Raw genomic sequence first — 10,573 nt, forward strand, 5'->3', positions numbered from 1 at the left:
TTTTGCAAGTTTGTCTGCCATTTTGTTACCACCACATGAAAGAATTTACTAAAAATACAAATCAAACTAAGAAATGATCTGTATTTTCTGCAGTATAGTGAGGCTGATTCTATTGCCTACAAGGATCCAATTACTAAGATTTTATAGAGAGCTACGGCAGTCTACTAATATTCATAGTTTATCCGAATTCTTTCCAGTGAGTGATGTTTTAAGCACTTTATTAATTGCTAGAAGTTCGCTTTTGAAAACAGAATAGTGATCTGTGATATGTGGACAGAGTAAATTTTCTCCAAGATGTTTCTATAAAGATGCCTTTGATGCAAGTTCAGCGATTTTACTGCCATTAGTAAAAATCCTACATTTTTGGGAATAGTGTTGATTACTTCCAAGGCCAACTGTCTAAGATTATCTTCATTAAAATCTTATTTGTTAATAGTAGAGAAAACGTTTAATCGAAAGTGGACTAGAAAGTCATTCTGAAGAGTTTAAGCAATATTATAGTGAGTGAGATTCCATATTGCCACTGAATTCTGAGATTCAATTAAACTTAAAGGTCTTTAGCTTTGCCGGTTTCTCCGATTAAATATTATTTTGTTCACAATAACAAGAAATTTTATTAAAATATTAAACGAATTCTGCTACTCTTTCTATTCTAGAGGTTGAAAGAAGTTTTTAACTACCTTACCATAAAGAAATATTTGGGCTTTAGAACGGAAAAATAACTAAACAAATTTAAAATTTGTTATAGGCCGATTAGGCCAGATTTTTCTACTTAGTAAAAAATTATCAAAATCAATTAATAATTCTCAATTCGTGAAAATATTTATGAACATAGATAATGCACAACTTTATGAATATAGATACGTAACAAATTTTCAATTATTAAATTATTTCATTATTTTGAGATGTTGCAGCAATTAGTGAAACACATTTCTAAAGTTTTAGATGAAAACAGCTTAAAAACTTTTTTTCAAATCAAATATATTTAGCTGTACAGGAATCATAATCATTGCCAATGCATCTCAAGTCCAGGAAAAAGAAGATGAATCATGAAACTAAAAGAATGTTGAGGCCCCAACATATTCCATAAAAATTGTCTTCAAAATAAATGCCCCCTTGTCCGCTCTAAGCACTATGGGAAAATTCAATAGTTTAAAAATATTGTACTTTTCCCATTCAAGCTTGACTTAAACGTTTCTAAAAATTTGCTCTAATCAATTAAGTTATTTCCTAGAGGGTCCTGAATTCCGAGAAACACAGAAGAAACACGAGTTTCTTTTTCTTTTCTTTTTTTTTGTTCCCATTATCCTTAAAGGCGTTAATTACCTTGACATTGGCCAAAACGAACAAGTGAAGAAAGATTTTAATAGGAAGCATAGCTGCCAACATAGATAAGAAAAAAATCCAGTAGATTGTTACGAAATATAAATTTCATGACAATTGTTGTGTTATGTATTAAATATTTTACACACAGGGAATTTTAGGGATTTTTATAGTCATCAAAAAGAGAAAAATAGCAATATTATCCAATCATGATTGGCATTCATTAAACATGCTTGAAATGTTGTGTATTATGTTTGAATTGTAATAGGCATCTAATTCATACAATTTTTTTTTAATTAATTTATAAAAAGGGAGTTCTGAAAAAAAATAAACTGAACATTTTAGAACAAAAAATAGTATTAAACTGATTTCTATAAATGAAGCTCCCTTCATTATATATTAGTAATACATTTTTATTTAAATATTCAAGCAAGCAAAAATCTGCACGAAAATTCTATTTCAACAGGAATTTTTTTAAGAGATTCACTAGGGAATTTTTTTTTTAGGGAATTTTCTAAAATATACAAAACCCAGGAGAATTATCATTAAAGCAGTAGACCAGGAGAAACTGACAAAATTCAGTAGTCTACTGGAAATTCCAGTAGAATTGACAGCTATGAGGAAGAAAAGGAAGAACTACATAATAATTTATTGTTTTTTTTATCGATTTTAACTAAATTTGATTGAAGATTACAAAATTTGGGGGCTTTAAAAATATATTTGGGGGAGATGGAACATCCAGACTGTACTGCACGCACGCCAAAGAATTGAGCAAAATTGGCTGTGAAAGATATAATTTTTTCAAGGAGTTTAAGCTTATCAATTTTTTAGAAATTAGTTCTGATAAAGCTGTAAAAATTTTGTAATATAGTATATTCATTTTTTTTCCTGTTTAAAACAGAAATTAATAATGGTTATTAAAATATTAAACAGAAAAAAATATTATTGCCGCAATAGTGGAATATGCAAAAAGAAAAATTAACATTAAAGGCCCAAGCTTTGAACATTCTCCTCGCAAAACTATAAGGACCATTTTTCCTAGATTGCAGCTGCACCTTAAATTTTGGGGGTTGGAAATCCGATTCTGTCGGGGGTAAAAAAGGTATGTAAATTCAGAGAAAGTACACTTTTGGGTCTAATTTTGCAACTTAAAATATTATCTGCACAAATTCAAGGGTCAAGGTTTTTTTAAGAGGTACCTGTTTTATGAAAATTTAGACATAATTTGTGAAAATTAAAATTTACATTGAAAAATCAACACAAAAGTTAAAATAGGAAAATATTTTCAAAATTTGTCACTACAAATAAAAATCATCTATGACTAGTAAATTTCTAAACATATTTTTCCCATAAACTCAAAAACAATTTTAAAACTGTAAAATTTCGGGCAAAAAATTTTATCCAAATTTAAATATCCATAAAATCAATTGTCCATAATTTAATTTCAACTGGAATTTAATAAAAACATATGTTTAACAGCACTAGCACTAAAAACTATCTTCATTATGAGAACATTTTTGACTGGGTCATACAGAAAAAAAGTTTCACAAAGAGAAGGAAAAAAATTTCACAAAAAAATAAAGGTCTAGTAGAATAAATTTGAAAAATGGTTAAAATAATAGTTTGAACTTTAACTTCCTGTAAACTTTACAGAGGGACAGCCTTGGGATTTCATTTTAAAAAACTCTGCACAAAAAAAAAGCTCTCTATAATATGACGTAGGCGACCACACCAATCTATCTGACCAAACATGTGCCATCTATTCTTAAAAGACAGTTGGCAGAAAAACTCTTTTTTTTTCTCCATAGATTGCAACAAGAACGGGGTTTGTATAGTACTAGAGCACTTTCTTCCACTTCAATTAAGGAACGGAGTGGCTGATGCTCCTTTTCTCCCACAGCGTTTCAGGATCCAAGCATGCTTTTAGCCAGGCACGAGGAGGCAAATCACTCTTCTTACAAATCGTGTGGGAAGCGAATTCTTTTCCTAGGGTTTATCGTTTTAAGAGGCAGGGTTACAAAATTTTAAGATGCGGGGGGGAGGGGATAGATCTAAGAGCTTGCTCTTTTAGAAGTATTTTGTGAAACTTTTTTTTCCTTAAGTTGAATTTGTGAAGGTACTGCTAAACTGTAGTAAATTTGCCATGGACAGACTCATGAAATTAATTAGCATATTTGACATCATCCCCTTGAACAATTAATATTGAGTCTTATAATACGAAGATCTGATCATTTGATCAAAAGTTACTCAGGGTGGTTTGTCTTTTATTTTGTACACTATACATATCAATATAAGTTAATATCATTACTATTAACAATAATATTGTTCTTGTTTGGATCAAAAAGATTTTTCATTCTACTTGAATTTATGATAACACAATGAGAAAATATGAAAATTAGATATTTTTTAAACATTTTATCTATATTTATTTTGAATATCAAGATACTTTAATAATATTGATCATAGTTTAGTAATTCACAAAAGCAACATCAATTTTATAAATTTTTGACAGAGACAAAAATTGATAAAATGGATATTGTGACAAAATTTGATTATACTTTTTTATGGTATAATCGTAACCCATAAAATTAGAAAATTTTTTATGACCCCATAAAATAGATCAGTACCAAAAACAGTAAATTATACTGGGTAAAATGCTGCACTTTGATAATTTTATTTTAACAGCAGTCTAACAGCTCAATAATATAGCATAAACTGAATACAAAGTGTTTAAAAGCAAAATTTTAAATTCTTTGTTCCAACAAAATATCTATCCTGAAAAATAATAGAATATAAAATAAAAATGCTATAAGCTTGATTACATGTCATAAATAAATTAAATCTTTGTAAATCATAAATTAACAATTCCTAAACTTTTTATGCACATAAAAAAGTAAAAAATTTTAATTTACAATTGCAAAAACATGTAAGTTTCTTAAAACAAAAGCAAATACTCTTTCTCAAAAATACCATTTACATCAACTCGGCTCCAATTAATATTATCAAACGTGATAAGTCATCTGCACAACAACTGCAGTGATGCTCTTGAAATGAAGTTAAATCATGCAGAAGTTAAACCAAACAGAAGTATACTTTGATTGATAAGAACCTGAAAGAAAACATGAATAAATAAGAATGAAATTAACATTATGTATGAAGTTTCAAAATTAACCCAGGGATGAAGGAAGAATCACTGAGGATGGGATGCAATAATCCACTCAAGTAATATGGAAGGCAATACACAAATATTGATGATCCTAAAAATTTCTCATTCAGAAATAAATTTTAGATATTACCCCTGCAGCAGAATTTTTTTGGTCTTTCTGCGACAAACCTCTCTAGCACTAATATCTTCCTGCAAGATACTTTAAATAATAACTAATATACCTGTTATAAATTAAATTTAAAGTAGCATAAATGTTGTATTTACAAAAAAAGAAAAAAACTATTTGGATTTAATAAAATTGTATGTATTTTTTTTATAAAATGAATTTTAAATATTTTTTTTAATTCTAATATCATGGGCGATATTCTCAAATTTTGTAAGAGGAAAACGCACGAATTATTTCGAATTTCGTAAATCATCATCACATTAAAAAAAAAAAAATTTAAAAATCGTAGAATCCGTAAAAGAAAAGAAAACCTAAATTTTTTTTTTCCCCAAATAAGAATAAAAAAATCACGAGCATTTCTTCCCCTCTGATGCGTGAAAAAAGCATCTTTCGAATATAATTGTGGAGCTAAAAATTCTTTCAAACATTTCAGTAGACAAGAAATTTTTTGCTTCAATATTTTTTATTTTTCGTAAAATATTTAAAAATTTAGTTTTTTCACAATTGGTTAGAATCAAAAGTATTTGCAATAATGTTGAAAGTTTTCAGGAAGCTGTAAATTGTTTTTTAAATAATTTGAGTAATAATGATTTTCCTTTTAATTTTTATAATGTTAATTTTTTAATTAAAAAAATGATTGAAGAATTCTAGGTTTTTATATTTTTTTCTTTTAACAGGGTGCAATTCAAGTTTTAACTGAGCAGCCCCAGTTAAGCATTCTATTAATTTATTACGTATTTCTTTCTCTTGACATTTTTCACTTTTTTTTCTTCATTTGTGCATTGTAATAGAGGGCGTTGCTTTCTTTAGGTTTCAGTTTTTTCTTCTCATTCGGCTTGCTTGAAAAATTGATGTCTGACCTGTGAATATGTGAGTTTTTATTTTTCTGATGATTTTGTTTGAGTTTCTTTTCTTAATCTGTTATTCATATTGCATGTTTTTTTTCCTGGACTTCTATGCAAAACCATTGGGGTACTGAGGGAGTTAATTTAAGCATTTGCTTCTCCCTCAATTAGAAATGGTTTTGTTTTTATGGCTACCGGTGCCGGTACCCCCTGAACACGTCGGCTTCGGTGGTCATATTTTCATTTTTATTTCATTCATTTTCTTTTTCTTATCTTTATTGCATCTTTTAAATATCATTTTAGAGAGAAAAAAATTTGAAATATTTTGTAGAAAAGAAAACCAATTTTTTTTAACTTTCTAAAAGAAAATTCTTTCTACAAGAACTCTGTAACGTTCTGCGACAATGTCACCGTGATTCTGACACGGGGATATTACACATAGAAGAAACCAGATGCTTTAACAACTTGTGATTTATTTTTCAAATACTAAGATAATGCAGCTATAAAAAAATGAAAGAGTAAACAACCTTTCTTAACATATATGATTAAAGTTTTGTAAGTAAATTCTTTATTTACTTATTGAATCCTTATTTACTACAATTACGTTTTAATGTGTCCACTTAAGATAATAAAATTTGCTTAATTCAAGTTAGTTTTAGTCCCAATTGACTACTTTATTGAAACTTTACTATATTTTTTTTATAAAAAAAATCTCAAATGTTACAGTGTTTCGTTTCAGTGTAAGTTAATCAGAAGAACAAATTATAATTATAATCAGCAAAAACATAAAAAAAGTTTATGACAGTTTAAATCATGATTAAAAGATCCAAAACAGGCCTAGCATGCTGATTAAAGGAGCAATAAGACAACTTTCAGATAATCCGACTTCTTTCTAATATTTATGTCAAAATAATTGCCACATTTTGATGATTTTCAGTTAATTTATTTCAAATAAAACGAACTTTCAAAATTAAAAAGTGAACGTATTTAATTTTATAATTTTTTTTAAAATTTATAAGGTTCTCGGGGAAAAAATACTTTTAAAAAAATTTTTATTAACTTTGAATTACAAAAAAGTATTTTATCTAAATTCTTTCAAAAAAGAAAAAAAGATAGAACTAATTTATAGACTTGAAATGAAAATTGACTTAAGAAGTAAGCCTTAAATTTTTATTTATCAAAAAGTTTTAGGGTGTTCAAACAACATCAAAACATAAATAACAAGATTTAACTAGAACATTCTAACAATTATTAAAATACATTTTTGAACCAAATAATTGAAATTTTAATCCACAATAAATATTTATATCAAATAAATACTTAAAATATAATAATTAATATTTCATATTAATAATAATAGTAAATATATCAATCGACAACTCGAACGCAAACAGTTAACAAATTTTTATCAAATTAGTGCCTACTCTATAAATTTACCAAAAATGTTTTCACTTAAAAAAATATAGAAGAACACAGATAATATACACAGGCATGAAGATATTGTTGTAACATGGGATATCACTTGATGAAAATTATTGGCAACGAAAACGGCAAGTCAACCGTATCCTCAACTTTCTCCATAAATTGCTCATGCGCTATAGAAATCACAGTTGCCTAAAATATCGACAACTGTTTCTTTCCACTGAGAAAAAATGCCAATAATTATTTGTACCAATCAAAACTTTGATTACTTTGGATAGAAATAATTTCTATTTTTATATAAATGATGAATTTTTCTCGCGAGAAGCTTCATATTAAAATATTTGCCAAGCAGCTCGGCAAACTTTGTTGCATTATTCTAACATGTGAAATATAAAATAGAGAGAGCATTTATTTATAAAGATATTTTCTTTTTAATTTTTACTTCGGTTGGTTTTAAAAGCATGTGTTTGGTTATTGGATTTTTTTTTTATTAATGAAATAATTATTTTATTCTTCGCCTAAAATTTTTGAAAAGCTTATCTTAGAAACAGTAACCAGGTTGGAAAAGTCAGAAAACATGTGGAGCGAATATCTACCTTGCCTCCCATAAAGTTACCCCATTTTATGGTAATTATTTAAGTTTAAAAAAGAAATAGTAATAATGTATAAAGCGCAATTTTTAATAAATACAAATTCCGTTATCCCAACAATTATGTATTACACAATCCCTTTCCTTTTAATTTTTTTTTAAACTGTTATTACTTTTATCTCCTTTATTTTTGTACTATAATTTGTATAATATTTCGTCAATTACAGTTTAATAATATAAGTAAACATACATTTAACTATAGAAAAGGTTGGTTGGTAAGGTAACTATAGGTAGGTTGTAAGAGCATATAATTTAAAAACAATGATTTTTCCATAGTAATTTTACTTTAATGGATAATTACTGATATTTATTTTCCTAAAATAAATAATATTTTGATGCATGATAGTGAAAAATGCTTAATATCTTTGCTGTTCTTGGAAAAAAATCAATTTGTTTTCAAAGAATATATTGAGAGTTAAAGATACTTTAAATTGAGTGCGGAGGTATTTTTTTTTAATCTCAATCTGAGGGAGAACAAAATCATTAGTAAATACATTATTTTGTCAAAATAATATACCTCCGCAATTAATAATCTAGTACAGACATTATAAAAATTCACATAATTATATAGTTAACTTGTTATAAAAAATATTAACATTACATCAAAATACTAAATAAAGCATTATAAACAAAAATAATAAACTAACCTGCTGTACTAAGCTGATTTAACGAAGGGTGTAAAAGATAAATGCAAAACTTTTTAAGTTATAAAGCATTTTTAATTTTAACAACTTAATCAAAATATAAAACAAAATATTCTACAATGAAATAATTCTTAAAATGGTATAAACATCACTTTTAATGCAACATTTGAGCATTAAAATTTATCACAGTCATAACTTTCACATTTTATTTGGCAGCACGCATTTTCGCAACAACTTTACTCACAACAGAAGCAGCTAAAATAGTATTGTTTCTAACAAATTTCTTCCATTCTTCAGTAGGCTCAATAACATCAAAATTATCAATTAAATAATTCAAAGCACTATTCGTTAAGTTCTCGTCACTATGAACTTCAGCTAAATTTAATATTTCACAAGCTGTAGTCTCATTTAAATTCATAGATAAAACATGTTGACACACATCTTTTAAATTCTGCACGTCATACTTATCAGCAACCGGATATAACTGTGAGACTAAGCTGACATCAGATGTTTGTACAAATCCAGTGTATATAAAGGTTAGGAAGGCTTCCAGAACAGGCTTCTCAATGTCATTAATTACAATTCGATTTTCAGATTTTTCCCTCATATCAGCCTCAAGCATTGTTCGAAAAACAGGAGATCTTGCTGCAAGTATACTTTTATGAGCGGGTATAATATCATCGCCGACAATAAAATTCACATCAGTAAAAAGCTTTTCCTTATGAGACAAAACAAGAGAACGATGAAGCTCATTTAGGCTATTTTCTTTAGGCTCGTTATGCATGCAACAAGCAGTTGTTGTAATCTTGCCTTCGATTACAAGTGCATCGTCTTTGCATAATCGAAACTGACCTCCCATGTCATTTTTCACTGCGTTGGTGTAAGTGGGTCTTCCAAGCAGCTTTTCACAGAATTTCAATTGATCAACTATCGAGAAAACCCCTTGCACTGACCTGCTGACAAAAGGGGTTTCTTTGGAATTACGAAATACAACATTACAAGTAACAGACACAGAATGCAAACTGTTGTCAGTACGTTGTAGCGCAAACTCTAACGTTTCTTTATCTTCTGTAGTGTATAGAATAATTTTCCAAGTACTAATACACATAGGCTTAAGACACATTTCTTTACTTTCTAACGACATAAAATCTTCAGAAAACTTATTTATTTTCCATATAAAGCTATATTCATGCTTTATATCTCCTTCAAAAGATTGTGGTTTCTTCTTATATACCATGTTGCAACCAGATCTCTCCAATTGTCCTTTCCCAATATAATGCTTATATGAGTTTCACTTTATTTCTCTTTTAAAAAAACTAAAAATACATTATCTATTAAACGGAATGTTTGTGATGTGAATTTTAGGGAATTTTGTTTTCCCCTCTTCGGATTTCTTGTTTTTTATTTTGCGGTTAAAGTTTGTATTAAACATAAACAAGTCTCAAAAAAATAAACTTTTATCAAGCGGTAGCCAAGAGAACAGAGAAGGGCTTCCAGCTTTGAAGATCTTTGTATGGATGTATTTTCTGCACCAGTAAACTCTGTAGAACCTGTATTTTAAAGCCATTTGGCTCACGATGTGATCATTGTGTTTTGAGATTCTTGCATACGTGGTATTTCATTACTTATTACTTGTGTTTACAACGCTAACAATACTTGTGTTTACAATGCTAAAGGTGCCAACACTAACGTAAGATGGTGCACAGCTTGCAGCAAGAACAAACAGTAATAAACAAATGGAAAGGCTCAGGAATGACAAAAGAGCGAGTTATTCAAAATCTAGCTACCATGTTACCTTTTTTAACAATATATCGATAAATAACTTAAAAAAATATTCCACTTCAAATTCACCAGAATTACTTAATTCGCGATCGCAACGAACTATATGGGGGCGTTGTTGTATGAGACGCATACCTGCGATTTCTATATGAACCGTCATTCAGGAGACGTCCTCACTCTGGAGACGTCCTTAATGTAGCGTGTAGCATTGTAACGTTCCTTCTTTAATGTGGCTTATTAAATTTAAAAAAGAAAAATATTTGATATCCTTTCTTATACAACCGAAAACAAGATGGTATCTCTTTTTTTAGAGAAGGAACATCCAACACACAACGGAAAAATATTTGGAAATAAACAGAAAAAAATATGTATCTTCTTATTAGAGTTAAAACCTAATGCCTGAGAAATAGTTTTACTAAATTTAATGATATAACCTGAAAGGCCTATTTAAACTTTACATTCCATAGTTTTAAGAATCATATTACTTCAAACATTAAAATAAGCAAAAAGTATACATAAGCTTCATAATTTTATGTAATTTAATTTTGTAAATAAAGTTTTTTGACAAGTAATTTTATC

The 10,573-nt window shown here is 28.2% G+C and overlaps 1 protein-coding gene across 1 annotated transcript; it reads right to left on the reverse strand.

Annotated features, from left to right (window-relative positions):
• Nucleotides 1–6,656: 6,656 nt before the first annotated feature.
• Nucleotides 6,657–9,639, reverse strand: LOC107454916 (uncharacterized). The gene has a single exon (XM_016072254.3). It carries the CDS (start codon nucleotides 9,450–9,452, stop codon nucleotides 8,421–8,423), a length of 1,032 nt encoding a protein of 343 aa, XP_015927740.1. The 5' UTR covers nucleotides 9,453–9,639; the 3' UTR covers nucleotides 6,657–8,420.
• Nucleotides 9,640–10,573: the final 934 nt, after the last annotated feature.

The sequence above is a fragment of the Parasteatoda tepidariorum genome, chromosome 1 (genome assembly GCF_043381705.1).
Source record: "Parasteatoda tepidariorum isolate YZ-2023 chromosome 1, CAS_Ptep_4.0, whole genome shotgun sequence".
Lineage (NCBI taxonomy): Eukaryota > Metazoa > Arthropoda > Arachnida > Araneae > Theridiidae > Parasteatoda > Parasteatoda tepidariorum.

Excerpts from the sequence above, each read along its gene's own strand:
- LOC107454916 (XM_016072254.3), bottom strand. The coding sequence starts at position 9,452 with ATGGTATATAAGAAGAAACCACAATCTTTTGAAGGAGATATAAAGCAT.